General features: G+C 65.4%; 1 protein-coding gene across 2 annotated transcripts; it reads left to right on the top strand.

The window, feature by feature from the left end:
- Positions 1-2,144: 2,144 nt before the first annotated feature.
- On the top strand, positions 2,145-21,685 carry TERT (telomerase reverse transcriptase). Of its 2 annotated transcripts, XM_059060768.1 has the most exons (16): positions 2,145-2,363; positions 2,469-3,813; positions 7,444-7,639; positions 8,699-8,879; positions 9,696-9,875; positions 10,515-10,673; positions 13,225-13,320; positions 13,802-13,887; positions 14,657-14,770; positions 15,187-15,258; positions 16,946-17,134; positions 18,607-18,733; positions 19,392-19,453; positions 20,048-20,172; positions 20,948-21,085; positions 21,582-21,685. In XM_059060768.1, exons 1-16 carry the CDS (start codon positions 2,145-2,147, stop codon positions 21,683-21,685), a joined length of 3,393 nt encoding a protein of 1,130 aa, XP_058916751.1. The 2 variants fall into 2 exon arrangements, with proteins under 2 accessions (XP_058916751.1, XP_058916752.1); XM_059060769.1 differs by lacking the exon at positions 16,946-17,134.
- Positions 21,686-21,833: the final 148 nt, after the last annotated feature.

Raw genomic sequence — 21,833 nt, 5'->3', positions numbered from 1 at the left:
CGGGGCTGCCCTCCTGCGCCCGCGGGACTGCGGTGTCCCGAGGCCAGTGGCAGCGAACACAGGAAGCAACCGCTTCCCCTCGGACAGCCCTGCTCGGGAACTGATGGCTTAATCATCATTAAACACTGGCCGGGGCTCCGGTCATGCCCACTGGCTGGAGTCTCTGGGACCCTCTTTCCTCCCTTTGCTGGGCTTCCCCCTCTTCACGCCTTGCGGTGACTCCTCGCAGACGGGGGGTGATGGTCCACTGCCAGCCCTGCAGGCCCCCCACCAGCCCCCCAGGAGCAGCCCCGGCGTCCAATCACTGCACACGCTGCAGGAGACCTCAGTCGGGCTACTGTGTAACTGGGGGCCGGGGGTCTCTGTTTGCCCCTTCAGTGACAAACGACATGTCAGTATTTGGCTCCTGGCACAGAATCCACTGTTTAGAAATTTCCAGGTATGAAGTGTGAAACCCATCCATTGCCTTCCAGAAGTTCTAGAATCGGATTTTGCTGTATTTTGTCATAAGCCAACAATATGAAATTTTTTCTGGGAACGTCTTTCTGTTTTATGGTGCAGTGACTTAAGACCACCCCTGGCTTTCCAGAGACAGGTTAACCGCACGTGTACCAGCGCACAGACTATTCAGGAGATGGACGATTTCCATTCTCTCTAGGAAAGTTTCCTCACTTCAACCTGGTATTATTCACGCTGCTTCTGTTTCTTCTTTAAAAAAAAGGAAAAAATTTTGTTTTCCATGCTGGCTTCTCCAGTTTCTAGTTGGAAAAGAACAAATTCCCCAAAGCCGCCCCAAATCCTCTACTGGCAGAAACAAGCAAGTCTCAGAGGCCTGGCGGTGCTCGTGCAGTGGACTTCCAGGAGAGCCACCCTTAGTCCCGAGGGCTACGAGCGGGCAGGCCAGAGCAAGCAGGATCAATGTGACACGGCGTCGTCGACGGAGGGGTAGCGGAGGCCCGTTTATGCCACGAAGACGAGCAATTTCTGACCACGCTTCTTAACGCCGTGAGAGGTTAACATTTGTTCAGCCAAACTCAGGCGCAGCGTCCCCGCAAGCCTCCCAAGATCCAGAAGCTTCCCGTTTCTTACGAATCAACCTTGAACAATCTGCAGCGTCTGGGTTTGGGTGAAATGTCATTAGGGTGACTGCTCTGAATTCTCTGGTTCACATGACCAGCCGTTGTCACAACTGTGCCCCAGGCCTGGGGAGGGTCCCTGCGGCTGGGCTGGAAGGCGGGGGCTCCTGCTCTTCCTGGCGCTGTGAGCCTGGGGGCAGGCCCTTGACCTGTCCAGTCTCACCTTCCTCCTGGTGCTTGTGGAGGGAATGGCAGCTCTGGGTATGGAGGGAGGCCATGGGCGGGTGCCAGGAGCCTGCAGGTGATGCCCCAGGGAGACGGCGGCTCCACTTCTCCCCTTCCTTTGCCCAACCCATCAGGTGGGTGATCAACAGGGAACTGATCTGAGGGGTTTTGTTTTTGGCGGGGCTCTCACAGAAGAACTCAAAAAGAGTAACTACAGCCTGGGGTCCGGGAGACCAAGCCAGTGGGGGAAGTGCTGCTGCTGCCCGCTGACCACTGCCTGCTGACCACTGCCCGCGCCGGAGCCGAGAAAGCGCTCCAGGGGCCCCGCCGCGCGCCGGTCCAGGTCCAGGAGGCGCCTGCTCCCTTGGTTTCCCCAGGCCCGCCGGGCAGGGACGGTGGTCCATTCTCTTCTTTGCACATCATTACACCTTCGCTGCCAGGAGCCCCTGCTGGACCCCAAAGCACCCCTCACTGCCCGGTCACGGCCCACGTGAGAAAGTAACACACCAGAAGGACCCGATCCGCGGGGAGCGCAGAGTGCACCAGGTCCCCCAGGGACCTCACGTTAGGGTCCCTTCCCTGGGTACCACAGAGCCTCTCCTCTGTGCGACCCTCGCAAGACCCCTGCGCCCTGGGAGGGGTCACGGCGTGCGGGTGGGGACACTGCCCGGAGCAGCTGCGCGGTCGGAGCAGGTTCTCGTGGTACCTGGGCGCAAACACCTCTGGGGCCACACCCGCGGCCCACAGGGTGAGCCAAGGGCGGGGCGGCGGGGCTCCCGCGACCCCGCCCCTTCCTCCTGCCGACCCCGCCCCTTCCTCCGCGCGGACCCCCTCGCTCCGGCGATGCCGCGCGCGCCCAGGTGCCGGGCGGTGCGCGCCCTGCTGCGGGACCGGTACCGGCAGGTGCTGCCGCTGGCCACCTTCGTGCGGCGCCTGGGGCCCGAGGACCGGCGGCTCGTGCGGCGCGGGGACCCGGTGGCCTTCCGCGCGCTCGTGGCCCAGTGCCTGGTGTGCGTGCCCTGGGATGCGCAGCCGCCCCCTGCCGCCCCGTCCTTCCGCCAGGTGGGCTGCCTCCGGGGACTCCGGTCGGGCCCGCCGCGGCGGTGCTGGAGGGGGTGGGGAAGGACGTACCTGCGTCCCCAGCGACTCAGGAGCCCGCCCCCGCAGGTGTCCTGCCTGAAGGAGCTGGTGGCCAGGGTTGTGCAGAGGCTCTGTGAGCGCGGCGCGAGGAACGTGCTGGCCTTCGGCTTCGCGCTGCTGGACGGGGCCCGCGGCGGGCCGCCCGTGGCCTTCACGACCAGCGTGCGCAGCTACCTGCCCAACACGGTGACGGACACGCTGCGCGGCAGCGGCGCGTGGGGGCTGCTGCTGCGCCGCGTGGGCGATGACGTGCTCACCCACCTGCTGGCGCGCTGCGCACTCTACCTGCTGGTGCCCCCCAGCTGCGCCTACCAGGTGTGCGGGCCGCCGCTCTATGACCTCTGCACCGCCGCCGCGGGCGGAGCCCGGACTGGCCTCGGACTCCCGCGCCAGGCCGGGAATGGCGGCGACGGGGAGGCCGGGGGACCCCGGGAGCTGCCGGCCAAGGGCGCGAGGCGGCGTCGGGGCGGCGCGGGGGGCCGTCCGCCTCCAGCCAAGAAGCCCAGGCATGGCCTGGAGCCCGAGCGGGGTGCGGAAGGGCAGGCGCCCGGGGCCCACCCGGGCAGGGCGCCTGGGCGGAGCGACGGCGACCCCCGCGTGATGACACCTACCAGAGCCGCCGCGGAAGCCAAGTCTCGGGAGGGCAGCGTGCCCAGGACCCGTCGCCCCTTCCCGCGGGTGGGCGGCGAGAGCGGTGTTCACGCCCCATCCTGGCGGCCGCCACCCCCCCAGGGAGAGCCCGGCCCCCGAGCGCTGTGGGCTGAGACCAAGCGCTTCCTCTGCTGCTCGGGGGCCCGGGAGGGGCTGCCCCGCTCTTTCCTGCTCTGCTGCCTGCCTCCCAGCCTGGCGGGGGCCCAGAGACTCGTGGAGACCATTTTTCTGGGCTCCACGCCCCGGCCACCAGGGGTTCCCCGCAGGATGCGCCGCCTGCCCGCGCGCTACTGGCGGATGAGGCCCCTGTTTCGGGAGCTGCTCAGGAACCACGTGCGGTGCCCCTACGGCGCGCTCCTGCAGGCGCACTGCCCACTGCCGGCCTCCACCGGCCCGGCGGGGCCGGGCGATCAGAAGAGCGCTGGAGTGGGCGCCTGCTCCGGGGAGAGGCCGGCCGCCACCCCCGAGGGGGATGCGGGCTCGCGCCGCCTGCTCATGCTGCTCCGCCAGCACAGCAGCCCCTGGCAGGTGTACGGCCTCCTGCGGGCCTGCCTTCGCCGGCTGGTGCCCGCCGGCCTCTGGGGCTCCCGGCACAACGAGCGCCGCTTCCTGAGGAACGTGAAGAAGCTCCTGTCTCTGGGGAAGCACGGCAAGCTCTCACCGCAGGAGCTGACCTGGAAGATGAAGGTGCAGGACTGCGCCTGGCTGCGCGGGAGCCCAGGTGAGGAACCCGACCTCAGGACCTCGGGTGCGGCAGGGCCTCTCCGCGCCTCGCTCGGGGGGCGGGGCCTTCTTGGTGGCTGTCAGGTGACTCCATCTGAGTTCTCTGCCTCTGTCCCCTTCTCCCATACGGTTTGCATAAATCTCCCGACGTCCATGGGCCCAGGCAGGTTCTGGGCGCTGGGGAGGGGCGGTGAGCGGGCGGGGCACGGGGTCTAGGGCTGCGCCAACAGACGGAGGTCAACAGGAGGTCCTGTGAGCGTGTCTGCGGGTCGTTCATAGCCCTTTTTGACGTCAAGGTTTATCGCCTTGGCGTGGTGCCCCGCTGACAGAAACGGGGGCTGGGCCCAGAACCCCGTTTATGGGGTTGGGGGGTGAGGCTCCTGGGTGCCCCGCTGGATCTGGTCAGCCCACACGCGGCTCCTCCGCTAGGCCGGGGCCAGGCAGGCGGGAGGAGTGAAGAGACCGTGTCCTTGAACAAGGCCCCAGCGTCACAGGGGTCAAGGGGGAGCATAGGACGCCGTCCGCTGTCTCAGGGCAGCGGGCAGCCGCCGTGGGTGCTGGCGGGGCTCTTTCCGTGCAGCTGAGCCTGCGGAGTCCCTCCCAGGCGGTGGTCTGGGTCCGATGCTGAGCTTCCTCCGGCCCAGCCACCCTGCTGGTCAGGGCGGAGCTACGAGTGAGAGGCCCAGCACCCTCGTGCTCTCCCTGTGTCGGACCGCCCCACGCTCCTGAGATGATCACGACTCCTAGAAGGAAGTCGTCTGTGAGAGCCAGGTTTGCCCCCCGCCTCCCCCGTGCGGGTGACAGTCCCCGGGGTGGGGGCCCCAAAGATCGCGACTGTGGTGGCCTCAGGTGCAGCCGGGGCACGCTCTTTCTGGCTCCCCAAGAGACCCCGGGGCAGGTGACGTGGACAGTCAGGGTGACCTTCAGCAACTTGGTTAAAAAAAAATGTTTCTAATTGTGGGAACGTAACATGAGACCTACCGTCTTAAACAGCGCTGCAGGGGAAAGCACGGTGTACCCAGTGTACGCTCAGTGTCCTACAGCAGATCTCCAGAAACTTGGCATCTTGCGTGACTTTTACACCCCCTGGCCAGCAGCTCCCTGCACGTGGGATGCCGTGGATGAGTCTCCAGGAGACCAGGCCCTCACCTGACCCCTTTGTGCTCGTGGGGCCCCAGCCCGCTTTGTGGAAGGAGGCTGAGTTCTATGCTCTGGCCCCGATGTCAGATGGGGACCCCCGCGCCCCTCGAGCTGCAGGCACTGAGGAGGTGCTGTCTTCCCAGGCGACTGGGCCCCAGGCCCTGGACCTCCCGGGGCTGGCTCACCGGAGCTGTGCCCCTGGCCATTTGCTCCTTTCCGTGGCCTCGGCCACGCCTTCTGCCCGCTGGCTGAATAAATGCTGCTCTGAGCCGGCTCTCGGAGGTCACCTCCTCCACCCTCTCCTGCCGGAACGCCGCCCCTTCCTCCGCCGGCCGGGCAGTCCGTCCACACAGCGCCAGTCTCCTCCGCCTCTGCTGAGGCCATCGTCCTGCCTGCCTTGCTGCCCACTGATACCTGTCAGCTCCCTGATCCCCAGCCCCGGAGGCCAGACAACTGGGCTCTCCACCTCTGGGGCCATGTGCCACTAGAGACGTCACCAGAAGGATTCCTGCTCGCTGCCTTAGCCTCCGGTTGGCCCGTCCTGTCCGCCTGCGTCCCACCATGGTTGCTCTTCCTGAGCTGGGGGTGGGAGCGTTCCCCCCTCCCGCCCCTGAGCCCCATGGACCTGAGGCGTGGCTCTGATGTCTCAGCGGGGTGGCGGCCTCTCTTAATTTCCCCACCCCTCTCCTCCTCAGTCACCTGCCGCCCTCCGACTCCCTCCCGGGCTGTGCGTTTCCCCAGCCCCGCAGCAGCTGCCCGGTGTTTATATCAGCCGCTTTTTGGTGTTTTCTGTTTTTCTACTGTGATTTCTCCTTTGATCTTGGAGTTATTTGGACGATTATTTTTTATTCTCCGAATGTGTGGCGGTTTTAAATTGCCTTTTACTGTTGACTTCTGACTCAGTCATGTGCGGGTCCGTAGGACCGCGGTGGCCTGGAGCCCGCGGAGACTGGCTTGGTCTCGTGTGTGGCGTTTGCACTAATGGTTCCCGTGTGTTTGCAGGCTGGGGTTGGTGCTGTGGTCACCACGGCAGGTGCCGTGCAAAACGTGTGTCCTTCCAGATGCCGTGACGCTGACGGTACACGGCCCCCGGGGGGTGGGTGTGTCCTTTCCTTCTTGCCCGGATGGTCTGCCCAATGGGTTGTGTTAGCTGCAGGCACATTTTAGACTTAATCTCCCTCACGAATGTTTAGTGGCTCTCTTTACCATAAAGCGTGTTTACCTGCCTTCCCGTTGGTTAGTATTTCCCGCTGGTCTCGTTTTTCATTGTTTAGTTTTTATCTTCAACCTGTTCGTATCCTGTGAGGATACGTGGTTCAGGTGTCTGAACGACAGACAGCACTGAGCTGACGTTCTACGTTTATTTTCAGTCCGTTCTGACAGGCTTCGCCACGTACCTGGAGTAATGTTTTTCGCTCTCTGTGACGAGAGGCGAGCGCGGATGTGCATTTGTTCACCTTTTGCAGCTTGTGCCCCTCTTCCGTGTTCTCCTTCCTCGTTTCCTGATGTGCATTTTCCCACGGGCGTGTGTGGCTTTTCCTTCCAGGGTTAGCTTCGTATATTCTCCACTCACCCTCTCCTGGTGCTTGGTTACCTTGGGAACCGTGTAAGGGCCTCTTGCGTGTTGGAACCAGGTCACACTTGAGCTGTTCCCTCCACTAACCCAGCTGTGTCCCAAGTTAGATGCCGCCGGTACCGTTTCTACAGTCGACGTTTACGTAGCTTCGTCCCCCTTCTCTTCTCCTTGCTCACCGTTCACTGTCCTGCCCCAGACCTGCCTCTGGGGCCCCTTTCTTCTCCTCTGGGTTTCTTGTGTGCCAGTTACGGGTGGTAAGGCCCTGGCTCTGTCTGCACTGAGGCCCCCCCGGCAGCCTGGTGACAGCTCTCGAGGCGCAGCTCGAGATGTTTCCGAGTGTGCAGGATAAAACGCGGAGGACGGCGGGGGAGAGCGGTCACGTGGCCCGTGGCCGGGTCCGGAGCCCCGCGGCGTCGGGCCTCCCTCGGCGCGTGGCCGCGTCTGCTTGCCCGCGGCGTGCAGCCTGGAAAACGCCAGGCGTCTCTGGCTCTCGCCACCCAGGGGCGGTGCCTGAGACCGCACGCCAGCCTCAGCCGCGCGTCCCCCGTGTGGAGAGCGGTCTCTGCTTCCTCCAGCCTGTGTGTAAAGGGGACAGATGATGAGGTTCCACGTCATCGCTGCCCGGTAGAAACGTATCGTGAGCTACATACCACATTTTCAGATTTTCCGTAGCCCCGATGAGAAAGTAAAAAAGGGAAGGTGAAACTAACTTAAAGACAATTCTTTATCAAAGCCCAGTGGTCCGACATCATCACTTTAACGTGCAATGGGGGAAGCATCGTCGCTGAGATGCCCGCGTCCTCCTCTGCCCGAGGCTCCGAGTCACGGCACATGGGCCGCAGGTGCAGCCGCCCGGGCCCGAGGGGCCGCTCAGGCAGCGCGTGGGGCGAGCACCGGCCTCTCTCCTCCCAGGGGCTCGCTGCGTCCCGGCTGCCGAGCACCGTCTGCGCGAGGCCGTCCTGGCCAGGTTCCTGAGCTGGCTGATGGGTGCGTACGTGGTCGAGGTGCTCAGGGCATTTTTCTATGTCACGGAGACTACGTTCCAGAAGAACCGGCTCTTCTTCTTCCGGAAGCGCGTCTGGAGCCAGCTGCAGAGCATTGGAATCAGGTACGGTCATCGGGGACCACGGCCTCTCCCCGCCCGGGGCTCCTCGCCCAGCTCCCCCAGGGACCCCGCCCTCATCACAGACTCCCGAAAGCCCCTCTCAGCTGAAGGCCGGGGGCTTGGGCTGGATGGTCTGTGGGGTCTAGAAGTCTGTCTGGACTGAAACAGTACAGGCGGGCCGCTTACTTCCCCCCGGCACGTGGGCCCGGTGCTGTTTAATCCGCACAGAACAGATCGGATGACACGCCCGCCTGTTTGACGCCGTGCAGTGGGGCGCGTGTGGGGCGGAGGCGTTGCCGTGAAGCAGGCCTCCCAGGGGCTGAATGGCCGTGGGGTGGCCGTGAGATTTGTCTCAGTTGCTCACTGACGGTCCTATGTCCATTTTGAAAGACTGGGCAGGTGTCAGCTGGATTGGGATCCAGCCAGGATGGATGGGGTGACAGCCCGAAAGACACGGGCTGGGCCTGGCCGAGGCACCCGGTGTCAGAGGGCTCAGCGGTGCGTTTGCGCCAGAGCCGTGCCCTGCGTTAGGACGTCTGTGGGGGGAGCCGGGCTGGGGCCCCTGAGTGCGTGTGCTGGGGCCCGTGTCCTCCTGTGTCTGGTGGGGGGAGGCTCTGGAGGCGTTTATCGTGGTCTTGAGTGAAGGCGCCCCGTTTAACTGTTTCACGCCATGTGATCCAAAGCGGCCGTTCAGGCTCTCCTTGTGGGGCCCATGTGGCCCGAGCCCTGCCTGGTGGGTGCTTGGATCCCATGATGGGCTGTGCTTGGAACCACGCTTCACCCCTGGGGCCACCAGCCCAGGGAGCCTCGTCACCCGAGACAGGGGCCACGCAGGCCCTCCCTGTGGGTGGTTTTGGGGTACAGGCTGAAGGTCAAGGTAACGGAGCTGGCAGGCCCACGGGGAGACAGTCCTGTTCCCCAGGGCGCCTACGCTGAGCACTCCCTGCCCGTTCTGTGTGGAGGAGGGCAGGGTCTACGGCCCGCAGGTCCCGGCCCGCACCACGGGCACTGGCGGCTGCCGTGCTCGCCCGGCGCGGCTTCCCACGGGCACCTCTGTTTCAGACAACACTTAGAGCGCGTGCGGCTCCGAGAACTATCCGAGGCGGACGTCAGGCAACGCCAGGAGGCCGGGCCGGCTCTGCCGACGTCCAAGCTCCGCTTCGTCCCCAAGCGCAGCGGGCTGCGGCCCATCGTGAACATGGGCGACGTCGCGGGAGCCGGGAAGCCGCACAGAGACAGGAAGGTCACCGCTTGTGCCGCTTGTAGGCAGAGTGCATGTGAACCCCGCGCCCGGCGGCTGTAGTCAGAGTCTCGGGGGGCCGGCAGCCCCGGTGAGGCCGTGGAATGGTGGGGTGCCATGGATGGGGGTTCCCGGGCCCAGAGAAGGAGCTCCCGGGAAGGCCAGTCCTGTGAGGTGCTGGATGGGCCCCCGGGACCCGGGGGGTGGGGACGGTGTGCTCTCCGGAGCAGAAGGACCACGCGACAGCTGTCACCAGCCTGCCAGGGTCCCAGGGAGCCCGTAGGACCTCACCCCCATGGTCAGCGCCCGTGACTGCTCTCCCCGCCACGGCACCTCTGCCTCACCAGCAGCTCTGACCCCTTCCACGTGCCTCCCTGTAGGATTTGGGGGGTGATTTGGGGGTGATTCCACCGTTAGTGAGAAAGAGAAGCTGTCGCTGCTGATGGGGGTTTGGTCCATGAGCGAAGACAAAGTGCTCGCCCAGTGGGGCTGGGGTCCCCCAGGAGGCAGCACCCCTTTTTGCTGGGTGGGGGGACCAGGTAAGTAGAGGGGACCAAGGGTGTCGCTAGTTGCATTTTTCCACACGTGGTGTCCATGATCCCAGGACGGGTCCCTGGGGAGACCCTGGGGTCTGGGGTGGGCGTGGGTGGGGCAGCCATCTGGCCCTTCTGAGGTCCGAGGGAGGCGGGGTAGGCGGGCGCAGCAGCAGGGGTGGCACAGAGTGGGGGCCTGCCTCTCGCCCCTGGGGGCTGTCTGACCCCACATCCCCTGGTCTGGGGCCCCTCTGGTGACACTGGCTGTCCTGGGCTGGGCCTGCAGGTCCAGCATCTCACCTCCCAGGTCAAGACCCTGTTTGCTGTGCTGAACTACGAACGGCTGAGGCGCCCCGGCCTTCTGGGGGCCTCCGTGCTGGGCATGGACGACATTTACAGGGCCTGGCAGGCCTTCGTGCTGCCCCTGCGGGCCCGGGGCCCGGTGCCCCCGCTCTACTTCGTCAAGGTGGGCGCCCGATTCCCACCCCCCACCAAGGGAACCGGCCCTGCAGGTGACCCCTCGTGTCAGGCCCCCGCCGGCGTGGGGAGTGGCTAGCCTTTTACAGTCCCGTATTTGCCAGAACGAGGCACCCCTTGGTGGAGCTGCGTCCATATCCCACAGATTCTCTTGTGAGCGGGAGGGCAGGGGACCCCATCTCCATTTGGGGGTGTCTGGCTCCCAGGGGCAGAGGCTTTGTGCCTTCCCCTCTGGAGTGGACTCCGTGACTGCACCCCAACTCCACGAGAGCTCCTGCCCTCGGGATCCCCTTCAGGGAAGGAAACACCTGCTCAGACCCCAGCGCTGGGGCCCCTGGTACCCTGGTCATCTGCCAGGGGCCTCCTGGCCACCAGCTCTCTCTCTCAGAGAGGCGAGGACCCTCCCTGAGGGTGCTTAGAGTCCGGGGGAAGTGGGTATCTCAGCGATAGCCCCGTGGGGGACGGGCGTGGGGGACGGGGACGGGACAGTGTGAGGGGGTCCAGGGTCTCCCCAGCCCCCTGGCGTACGATTCACCCCAGGGTTTGCTGACCGCAGGTCAGAAACAGCAGGACCCGGGAAGTCGGGGCCCAGGTGAGCGCGTCCTCAGGTACTTCGGTTCCCCCGTAGGTGGACGTGGCAGGGGCGTACGACGCCCTCCCCCAGGACAGGCTGGCGGAGGTGATAGCCAACGTGATCCGGCCCCATGAGAACTTGTACTGCGTGCGCCAGTATGCCGTGCTCCAGAGGACTGCCCGCGGACACGTGCGCAAGTCCTTCAAGAGACACGTAAGCCGCACCCGGGGTGTGTTCGGTGCTGGGGAGCGCGCTCTGCGGGAGGCGTGCATTGGGTGGTGGGGGGCGTGGTCTGCGGGAGGCGCATGCGCTGTGGTGGGGGGCGGGCACAGTGGGCCCTCACCCCCCCCCCCGCTTGCGCATGCGCGTGCGCGGTCATCATCCTCTTGGTGTTCCCGTCGGGTCCTGTCCTCCCGCTCCCCCTTCACAGCCGCGAGGCCCCGACTGCACACAGGCTGATCAGAGAGGAGGGGCCCTGGTGGCAGCAGCGCCACGCGTGTTTCCGTGGTGTCCCAGCGCCCACGCAGCAGGACCGCGTGTGCTCCGTGGGAGAGGAGGTGCCACAGGGCGCCTCGCCCGGGACTCCTGGGCCACGCTGCTGTCCGTGTGTGCGCGGTGGGGCGAGGGTGGAAGGCAGCCCCTCGCCGCAGCCGCCCGGGACCTCCGGCCCAGGCAGGGCTGGGAGGGGACAAGGGCATTCGGTTGACCCCGAGGCCATCAGGGTGGGGGGGTTCCTAGCGCTTGTCGGGGAAGGCTTTTGGACCACCTCCCCACCCCACCCCGGCCGAAACAGCGTGTGTACTGGAGGCAGGCGGGGGGGGGGGGGAGTTCCCCCAGAAGTTCTTGGAAAAGGCGCGTGTGAAACCCCAGCACAAGGAGCTGGTGAGCATGGTTTGCGAGTCCTGAGTGTGCGACGCAGGGATCTTGCGTTTGTGGACAGAGATGAAGTTTCCTCCTTTTCATGGTCCAGAACAGCAACGCCCGGGGGACTCCCTCCCACCCCCGGGGGCCCACCTCTCCTACCCCGAGCGTAGCGACATGCTCACCTGTCTCTAACTCTGTAATGTGAAATCAGGGAAACTCTGCCCTCCTGTCCAGTTTCCGCCGCGTCTGGGGTCCAGCCGCCCAGAGCAGCCTCTCCATGTTCCGTCCGCGGACGCCGTGCACGGGGAGGTTTCGCATTCGGCTGGGTGGGCGTTTGCCAGTTCCTCTTCGGACGTGAATGAGGCCGCTTGCCAGCATCCCCATGATGTTCCATTTGGGAAACAAAGCCCTCGTTGCCGCGGGCGGATTCCAGGCTTGTGTAGCTTTAGGAGATGTTGCCCAAGAGGTTCCAGCGCGGCTGCAGGCGCTGCAGGGGGGCCCTGGCGGCAGTATTGGCGGTACCGAAGGACCAGGGCTGCAGCTTGCAGCCCGGCCGCCCAGTGGGGCAGCGCAGTCCTGTCTGTGGCACTCGGTCTGGGGAGATCCGGTTCTGGGCACCTTGTGTACCGGCCACGTGGTTGTGTCCTCTCATGGGGCGCCCATCCCTTCTCCCCGGTGCTGCCAGGCTGTCTCCTTGGTCGTCCATCTTTCCCACGTTCTGGGGACAAGTCCGTGGGCAGCTGTGGGCTCCCAGGCGCCTTCTCGGCCTCTCTCGCCTTTTCTTTTGCAAGTGGAGTCCCCACGAACAGATGCTTTTGTCTTGATGGATCCAGTTTATCTGCAGTTTGGGGTTGAAGCCATGTTGTGCTTGAGCGGCCCACCTGCCCGGCTACCAGATCTTGATGTTTCTTTAGAATGTTTCTCATTAGAGCTGTGGCGTTCAGTCCAGCGTCTGTTTTTGAGTTAATTTTTGCACTGCTGCTTTATCGAATCTGGGCATTTATAGACCTGTCTTCTGGTTCACTCGCCGGCTCTCTTCTGTCTCTGATTTTAAACCCATTTATGAAATTCTTAATTGTAGCCAGCCTATTTTTCAGTTTTAGAAATCCATGTGAATTTTCTCACAGATTCCAGGATTCTGGTTACTTCCTCCATCTTTTTCTTTGTTTTGTTAGCAGTGTTACCTTGAGTGATTTTAAAATTCCAGAAACTCGATACCAGTTGGCCTGCAGGCAGGTTTCTGTCGTGTCTGTTTCTGCTGATTTGTGGGTGGTTTTGGTCACACAGGCCCATTTTATAGCTTTTAGAATTTTTTTCACGGTGTGCCAGACGTCATAAATAGGGATTTTAACATAAGGGTTTTGCAAGCTCTCCTCCAGGGTGGATGGTGTTTTCCTGGCAGCGGTGGAGCTATGACCTTAGTCCTGCGTGGTTCCATTCTAGACAGTGTGGTGCCCGGCCTCCCTCACATGGTCCTTCCCCGGTGTGGTCCCCTCGGAGGGTCTGGGCTCCCTCAGCCCCGCTCGGCGTGGCTCCGGGGGCACCTGCTGCTCAGGGTGCTTTCCCTGCAGCCCCTCCCCCAGGAACTGCACCTCAGTCCCAGCTGCTTTGTGGCTCTGAACCCCAATGTCTTCAGCCTCAGAGCCCCCACCTTCTTTTCGGGCTCCACCTCCCACGGTGGATACAGGCCTTGGGGAGAAGTCGGGGTGAAGGTGGGATGCACCCCGAGGGCTGAGACCCCAGCCCGCCTGCGTCCCGCCTCCCCAGCGTCCCCAGGAGGCCGTGCTCTGCGTCTCATCCCTGGTCGTAGCTGCCGTGGCGGGGACACCACAGAAGCTGCAGGGCGGGGCTTGGGGGGGGGGGGCGTCCACCCACCTCACCCCGTCTTCCCGGCCAGCAGGTGTCCACCTTCACGGACCTCCAGCCTTACATGAGACAGTTCGTGGAGCACCTGCAGGCAACGGGCTCGCTGAGGGACGCCGTGGTCATCGAGCAGGTCAGTGTGGGCGCTTGCTCACTGCTGGGTCCGGGGCAGCTGTGGACGCCCTCTGTGGCTGGCAGAGACTTGCATCCGCCCTTGGCCACGTTGTCTCTCTTTCTGGGCCCCACGCGCCCTCTGCCGCCTGCCCGCGGCTCTTCTGAGATTTGCTGTACGTCTTTGCTCTCAGTTTTGGTCTCGAGGTCACACGAAGGCGAGTCCCCTTCCTCTAGGAGGACAGAGAGGGTTTGCCCCGTAGACCCGCCTCGAGCTAGCCCATCGAGTGACCTGTTTCCTTGTGGGAGCAGAGTCCCCAAGCCAGGTTTGCCAGCAGTGGGTCGGCCCTCGCGGCCCCCGTCTTTGTGCACAATAGTCTCGGAGCGACCCTGCCACGATGTGAGGCTCCCAGACACCAGATGCCCAGCGGCATGTGGGGTCCGGGGCCCCCACGGCGAGCCGGCCGGCATCCACGCTGGTGAACGCCCGCCTGCCTTCGCAGAGCTGCTCCCTGAACGAGGCCGGCGGCAGCCTCTTCAAGCTCTTCCTGCGCCTGGTCCACAACCACGTGGTCAGGATCGGAGGCAGGTGAGTCCGGACCCCCAGCTCCCCCTCATCGGCCCCCGGACAGGCCGTGCGGCCGGGTAACAGAGCAAGGGTCCCACGGTTGTGGGAAGTGCTTGCATTCAGAAGCCGGCAGATAATTTTTTTAATGTGTGTGGAGCCAAACCGGCCTGGGCGAGTGCCTGTGTGAGACCTCGTGTGCAGCCGAGGAGAGCAGTGGCCCTGGGGGCTTCGGGCCCACAGCCGCGGCCATTAGAGGCCAACCTGGACTTTGGGGCCTCTTCTCGGAGGTCGTTGACCGTGGGCCAAGCTCAGGAAACTTTCTAGTGAAAGGGTGTGTTTTCATGATTATTACGTTCTCAGTAATTACAGCACTTACTGAAAAACGATCACGTTAAAATGTAAAAAAACACGTACGCCCTGGGGAGGCACACGTGCCAATTGCACAACAGGGCGGATTTTGACAAAGGGAACACGTGTGCACGTGCGTGTAAATGGCACCAGGTGGGCAGAGGACTTTGTCCTTGGGAAAGGCCACGCCTGTGGCCCCTGGCTCCTCCCCAGGGGCCCCACCGCCCGCTGTGACCTTCGTGGAGAGGGGTCGGGCCACGTGTCACCTTGGCGTGGCGGGGCCTCGTGGGGGAGCGTGATAAATCTTGACTCGCGTCCCCCCGGCGGGTGCGGGATGGGCCCGCGTGTGCTCGTACATCTGGGCTCCACGTCTGCGCGTGTGTTCACGAGAGCGTGAGGCGCACCGTGGCTGGCCACCTTCTAACCACGTCTTGCCCCCCAGGTCCTACGTCCAGTGTCAGGGGGTCCCCCAGGGCTCCATCCTGTCCACGCTGCTCTGCAGCTTCTGCTACGGAGACATGGAGAAGGAGCTCTTCCCCGGAATCCAGCGGGATGGGTACGGCCCTCTCTGTGTTGGCGGATGTTGCCTTGCTGGGGGCCTGTTTGTATTTTTGGTCCTGGATGTAGACGGGGCCTCACCCTTTCTTCTCGTAACGGCGCACAGGAGGTGGTCAGCAGGCCTCAAGCGGGGAGTAAACGTGGCTTTCTGCGTGGCCGGGGCTTCGGACCAGCGCCAAGCTCGTGTGCTTCCGGCCCAATTGCAGGGCCCCTGCCCGGCATCCCCAGCTGGAGCCGAATCCCACAGAAACCAAAGTCTTTGGTTAGATTCTTTGGAGAAGGTCACTTTACCCGTGTCCACGTGAATGCAGACGTTAGACTTTGCAGCGCCTGTCCCCGTGGGAGGGCGTGGCCTGTGGGGGTAAAGCAGTGCGTCCGGGGTCTCCCCTCATCTCGGGGCCAATCCGTGTCCAGGGTGCTCCTGCGCTTTGTCGACGACTTCCTGCTGGTCACCCCTCACCTGACGCGAGCCAGAGCCTTTCTCAGGTAAGGCCCCCCACGCGCGCGTCCCTGCGGGCGCTTTTCGCCCACGCGCGACGGATGGGACCTGTGTGCGAACGCCCGTGCTCCCCACGCGTCCCCGCATCCCTGGGGAGTGTCACGCGGTGCGGCCCCGGGGCTCTGAGAGCCCGGAGCGCTGTTGCTTTCTCCTGTCGCTGGCGTGGCCGTCGGGACGCGGGTGCCGCCCGCAGGAGCACAGCTCAGGCAGCGGGGCCGAGTCCGCAGAGGCTCCTTGGAGGTTCCGCGCCCGTGACGCGCTGGTGGTGGACGGAGCAGAGGCTGTGCGCTGCGCTGCGCACCACGGGGGACGGAGGAGGAAAGGCCTCGCGCGGCCCACCTGCGGCTTCCCCGCGGAGAACGTTTGCGAGAGCGGGGAATTCGGACGTGTCGAGAAGGAGGGGTTCCCGGGGGTGGGGATCGCATGGGTTGGGTGCCCAAAGTAAACCCAGCACCTGGGACCCTTTGGGCTGCGGCCGCAGTGCCCCATCTCTCCCGGGAGTCTGGGGGCTTGTTTCAAAGCGTGCTTTTCCAAGGGAGAAGAAAGTTCAAAACTGAGCCCTCAAGGCGTCCCCGCCTGACGCCTTGGTCACTTTGGTCGCTGGGCTGCCTTTGGAGAAACCCACCTGGACAGCAGCCGCGTATTCCGTGTCTGCCTGCGGGGTACCCCAGGCTTGAAGCCTGTAGAGTCCACCCGCCGTGACGCTCTGGGGCTCCCTATGGCAGCCCCAGCACGGGACACCGCAAATGTAAACCCGTCAGTTAAATCCAGTGTTGCATGCGGGTCCGCGTGGGCACCGGCCGCAGTTGGAGAGCTCAGTGGCCACACGTGTCCAGTGGCCCCCGGAGGGGACAGCGCAGGGGTCGTCGCCTCTGTCATGGGAAGTTCTGGGGGCGGCACTGCTCTGCGGTCGTTGGGCAGGGAGGTACCTCTGAGCGTGTCCGTCGGGTCCCACTGGGGGGCGCAGCAGACAGGCACGCATCCAGGAGACTTACCGCGAGGAGCTGGCTCGCCGCGTGATGGTGGGGCTGGCTGGGCAGGTTTGAAACCCGGGGGCGGGTGGCAGGAAGGGCAGGTGCTGGGGCTGCAGTCTGTGGGCGACCCCCGCGGTCAGGACACCCCTGTTTGGCTCTCAGGGCCCTTCCCCGATGGGTGAGCCCGCCCCACTCTGGGAAGTGGCCTCCTTCAAAGCCCCACCGACAGACCCCCGGTCTTACCCAGACTGGAGTGTGCACCCCTGGGGACCGCAGCCTCGCCCGGTGGATACATCGGCTGGCCTTCAGAGAGGACACGTGCCTCGGACTCTGCCTGCCCTCCGAGCCCCGTGTCTCCCGGGTCCCAGCTGGCTTCTCAGCTCCGTCGCCCACCTGTCTTACCCGGAGGGTCATCCCAGCGTGCCCTTGTCCTTCAGGACCGGCCCCTGGGGCTTCCGTGCTCCCCTTCCCTGCTGCCTGCCTCTGCCCTTGCTGGCCTGTCCACCCTGGCCTCTAATTGTTTGCCCAGAAGCCTGGAGGCCAGAGCAGGGCTGTGTCTGGCCTTCCTCGCGGGTCCGTGGTCCCGGCCCTCCGCTCCCCGCCCACCTTGCTGGGCTGTTAGGTGACGCTGACCCGTGCCTCTGAGACCTGTGGGTGGCGTCCTGTCTGCCCGGTGGCTGACGTGGCCCCCCTGCTGCAGGACCCTGGTCCGCGGCGTGCCCGAGTACGGCTGCCTGGCGAACCTACAGAAGACGGTGGTGAACTTCCCCGTGGAGGACGGTGGCCCGGGCGGTGCAGCCCCCCTGCAGCTGCCGGCGCACTGCCTGTTCCCCTGGTGCGGCTTGCTGCTGGACACCCGCACCCTGGAGGTGCGCTGCGACCACTCCAGGTGAGTGCCACCGCCGCGCAGCTCCATGCCTCCTACTCCCGCGCGGCAGGGCCCGAAGCCCCAGGGCTCAGAGGCCAGTGGTGGGCACTGGGGGAGCTGTTTTCTGGGCGCTTTTTGGTTTTTTGGTTTTTTTTGGCTGCGTCGGATCTTCGTCGAGGCACGCGGGATCTTTTGTTGCAGCGTGCACGCTTCTCTAGTTGTGGCGTGCGAGTTTTTCTCTCTAGTTGTGGCGTACGGGCTCCAGGGCACGTGGGCTCCGTAGTTTGTGGCACGCGGGCTCTCTCGTCGGGGCGCACGAGCTCAGTAGTTGTGGCTCACGGGCTTAGTTGCCCTGCGGCATGTGGGATCTTAGTTCCCCAACCGGGGATCGAACCCGCGTCCCCTGCATCGGAAGGCAGGTTCTTTACCACTGGACCGCCAGGGAAGCACCTTCTGGGCGTTTTGTATACAAGGAAATCGCGTGGCACTCGGGGGCACAGCGTGCTCCGCCGAGAAGCATGTGGATCTGAACCAGAGCTTCCAGGACCTGCCGGACGAGGGTCCCCGTGGTTTCACTGGGCACCAGGGTTCGTGGTCTCCTCTGGCCCGTCGGGAGCAGGGCTGCCGTGCGTGTGGCCTGCTCTGTTCGCAGCATCTGGGTCCCTGCCTTGGTCGGCTCCGGCTGCCGTAAAAAACACCATGCACATTTCCGTTCTCTCGGTCCTGGAGGCTGGAAGCTGAGGTCCAGGTGCCGCAGGCAGGATTCTCCCGGGGCCTCTCCTGTGTGTGTGTGTGGACGCATCTGCTCCCCAGGGCCTCACACGGTCACCCTCTGTGTTCAGCACCTCAGTGTCTCTTCTTGGGCCACCAGTCCCGTTGGATTAGGGCCCCACCTTTATGATTGCGTTTTGCCTCAGTCACCGTCTTAAAGGCCTCATCCCCAGATGGTCTCGGGGGTCGGGGCTTCAACCTGTGAGTTTGGGGGATGCAGTTCGGCCCCTGACAGCCCGTCCCCCCACCTCCCCCACACTGAGCCTGAGAGCACGCAGCCCAACCTCAGGCTTTGTGCAGAGAGAGGGACTTGCGATGCACGTGGACGCAGGAACCTGTGCTCTTCCGTGAATAAAAAGCGCAGCTGTCGAGACGGTGGTGGACGGCTGTGCCCCGCCCTGCGCTGGTCCCTGGCTTCTGCTGGAGCCCTCGGGACTGCCCTTGGCCCTCTTGGGGGCACTCCCGGGAAGACGCAGGTGCACATGCTTTCCATGCGCCTCCACACGTCTGTCTGCTGCGCCCGCCGCCCCCGCTCACGTCCGGCTCCGACCACACGGTCTGCCGTGAACTGTCCACCGGGTTGTCTGGCTCCCCACGAAACCGTGACCGTCTGGGGGACAGGCGCCCGTTCCGGCCCAGCGCGGCCGATGGGCTGGACGTGTGTGGCGGTCAGAGTGTGAAGTGGACACATGTGTTTCCGGGAACCCCACGCTGTCTCACAGTTACGCCGGGACCTCGATCAGAGCGAGTCTCACCTTCAACCAGGGCTTCAAGGCCGGGAGGAACATGCGTCGCAAGCTCTTGGCGGTCTTGCGGCTGAAGTGCCACGGGCTCTTCCTGGACCTGCAGGTGTGCGGGTTGCCCATGGGCGGGCGGCTGGGGCTGCAGAGCGCAGAGGGCAGCTGGCATCACCTGAGGGTCTGCACGCGTTTCGTAGATGCTGGGGGGGCGTGTGTCTGTCCCTGTGTGCGGGCGCGTGCACGTGTGTGGATGCACGTGTGTGGAAGCACATCAGGCATCACATACGTGTGCACCCACGTGTACCTGTGTGTGAACAAGTGTGTGCCCGCGAGTACGTGCAGGTGTGTAGTGTGGGGGGGGTGCGTGCATGTGCGTGTGCCTGTGGGTGCACTGTGTGGGTGACTGGGCGTGTGTGTGTGTCCAGGGCCCCCGGCCCTCACCCTGCCGCGTGGCTGCCCCGCCATCTCCGCCCGGGCCCCTCCTCACAGGGTGTAGGGCCCAGGACCGCGGTGGCCTCAGCGCTGGAGCCGCGGGGCCCAGGCCGTCGTCCGGCCAGGCGGGGCTCTCCCCCTTGTCCTTCGCGCAGGCCTGACTCCACTGCAGCTGCTGAGGGGCCCCAGTGAGGACGTGGCGGGTTTCACGGGAGAGACTGATGGATTCTTACCGAGATGGTCCTTTTTCTCTTCCGTTTGACGGGGCAATAAAGCAAAAGACAAACTCGAACACCAGAGGCGTCGCCAACGTTTCTTTTTCCTTGTGACTCCAGGTGAACAGTCTTGAGACAGTTTTCACAAACGTTTACAAGATATTCCTGCTGCAGGCCTACAGGTGGGTCCACGGTGGCCGCCCCACGAGGGAGGTGGCGGCCTCGCCCCGGAGAGCACGCCGAGCCCCGGGTCCGTGAGGAAGCGGCGTCTGTGCCTCAGCGCAGACGCCGCCTCTCCGCGGAGCCCTGTCAGCTCTGGAGGCGCTGCTCCCGGGCACCGGACGGCGCTGGGAGGCCGGGGCGTCCCGGGGTGGCCCGAGTCCCCGTGCGCCGGCCCTTCCCGCGGCGGGAGGGCCCATGGGAGGAGGGTAGCCGCGGGGCGGGGGCGGATAGGAGAGCAGGGGGCCGGGCAGCGCACAGGAGCGCCTGTGGTCCCGAGCCCTCAGGTGCCCCCAGAAGGGAGGGCAGGGGGCAGCTCCCGACCCGTCCAGCCACTCTTCCGGAACGTTCCCTGCCCTTGGGTGGCTCTGCGACCCCCCTCCGAGAACCAGGGCCGGGCAGGTGATCGTGGGGTCGGTGCTCGTCCACCTTGGGGGGGCGGACCCCGTCCTTCATCGACCGCGCCGCTGGCCTCGGGGCCCCAGAGCCAGGCTGGTCGCCCGTGGTCTCCGGGCGGCCTGGGGAGGCCGGGCCCCTGACAGAGCTGACACCCCCAGGTTCCACGCGTGTGTGCTGCAGCTCCCGTTTGATCAGCCAGTCGGGAAGAACCCCTCGTTTTTCCTCCGGGTCATCTCTGACACCTCGTCCTGCTGCCACGCCCTCCTGAGAGCCAGGAACGCAGGTGTGCGCAGGCGACCAGGGCACGGCTGGTGGGCCGAGGGGTCGCCCCCCACGCACTCCGTCCTGTGCCCGTCCCGGGCCCCTCGTGCCCCGCGGCCGCTGCAGCACCTGTCTCTCCGGCAGCCACAGCGGAGACGGGGCGCCTTTAACTTGCTAGCGGCTCGCCGCCCTCCGCCGCGTGGCTGGAGAGTGACGTGGCGCTGGGGGCAGCTGGTGGCCCTCCCCTGGCTCGCTCCGCCTGCCCCCGGGCACGCCCTCCTCCCCTGGGGCTCTGGGCGCCTGCGTCCGTGCAGGCCAGGGTCCGCGGGAGGCCCTGGGCCGCCCCTGCCCGCCTCAGGGAGGAGCCAGGAGCCCGCGCCAGCCGTGCCCCCGTCTGCGTCGGGTTCACCGCCCCGTGGCTCTGCCTCCTCCGGGGCGTCCCCACCTGAACGCTCCCACTGGAGCCCTTGTGTCTGCACCTACGGCCTTGTCCTGGGCGTCTCCGACCTGTCCGAGGTTCAGGAGCTGCGTGTCTCTGAGGTCCTGGGTGTCACGGACTTTGCCCTGCGTCACGTCTGTCTGTAGAGGTTTCCCGGAGGAGTTGAGGAAAACGTCTCAGTGTCAGGATTCCCTGGCGCTCGTGTCTGGGTGGCCCCTGAAATGAAGTGGCCGGTCTCCCCCGCGCCGCCGCCCCCCAGACCCCACTCGTGCCGCCAACCTGGAGGGACCCCCGGCATCCCCTGGGAGGAGCACCGGGGCGGGGCCGGCGGGGCTTCAGCCTCTCCTCGTGTCCCCAGGGATGTCGCTGGGGGCCAAGGGCGCCTCCGGCCTGTTTCCTTCCGAGGCCGCGCAGTGGCTCTGCCTGCACGCCTTTCTGCTCAAGCTGGCTCGTCACCGCGTCACCTACAGCTGTCTCCTGGGGGCGCTGCGGACAGGTAGGCGCGGGGGGCGGTGCGAGGCGCCCCTTCATGAGGTGCAGGCCCTGCCCTCCGGTGTTGGGGCCCCTCCGTGTCTGAGGGGCAGGTGGGCGGGTCTCGGAGCGCCCAGGTGAGGGGTGCGGGTGCCCCGGGGCTTACGGGCCCCCTCCCTCATCCAGGGGCCCGGCCTGACCACCCGGGTCTCGCCACCTCTCCACCCCCCTCCCGTCCTCGTCCTCCGTCTCCCCTGCAGCCCCTGCCTGCGTGTCCTTCCTCGCACCCCCGACCCAGGCCCCCCTCGGGCCTCTGCCTGACAGCCCCCGTGCCCCCGGCGGGGGTGGGGTGCCTGCCCCTCCTGAGGTGCCCCCCCCAAGCCCGCCTGCACGCAGGGTGCTTGGCAGTGTGAGTGCCTGCTGGTCTCCGCGGCGCCCCGGGCCCTGGGGAGGGGCGGCCTCCGGTCTCTCCGGGGCGTGGGCGGGGGTTTGGGGGTCCGACCGCAGTCACTGCCTTGCAGCCAGAGCCCGACTGTGCCGGCGGCTGCCGAGGGCCACTCTGGCCGCCCTGGAGGCGGCAGCCGACCCGGCCCTGACCGCAGACTTTAAGACCATCTTGGACTGACGGCCAGCCCTGCTCACAGCCTGGGCTGGGCTCTGGAGCCCTGTGGGAGGGGGCCAGCTCCACGGCGAGGCCTGGGCCCTCCCCCGAGACCCCGGGGGTGGTCAGCCCCTAAGTCCTTAGGGAAGCGGGGCCCATGCGCCGTGGCCTA

This window comes from Kogia breviceps, chromosome 4 (assembly GCF_026419965.1).
Source record: "Kogia breviceps isolate mKogBre1 chromosome 4, mKogBre1 haplotype 1, whole genome shotgun sequence".
Taxonomy (NCBI): Eukaryota; Metazoa; Chordata; class Mammalia; order Artiodactyla; family Physeteridae; genus Kogia; species Kogia breviceps.
Note: the sequence above shows the minus strand (reverse complement) of the source record. Positions and strands in the feature narration are given on the sequence as shown.

What these genes read in the sequence shown, in the direction of transcription:
- TERT (XM_059060768.1), top strand. Translation starts at nt 2,145, where the DNA reads ATGCCGCGCGCGCCCAGGTGCCGGGCGGTGCGCGCCCTGCTGCGGGAC. An exon ending in CGAGCCAGAGCCTTTCTCAG is followed by an intron (nt 15,259 to 16,945) that starts GTAAGGCCCCCC and finishes CCCCTGCTGCAG; the next exon opens with GACCCTGGTCCGCGGCGTGC. An exon ending in CCTGAGAGCCAGGAACGCAG is followed by an intron (nt 20,173 to 20,947) that starts GTGTGCGCAGGC and finishes TCGTGTCCCCAG; the next exon opens with GGATGTCGCTGGGGGCCAAG.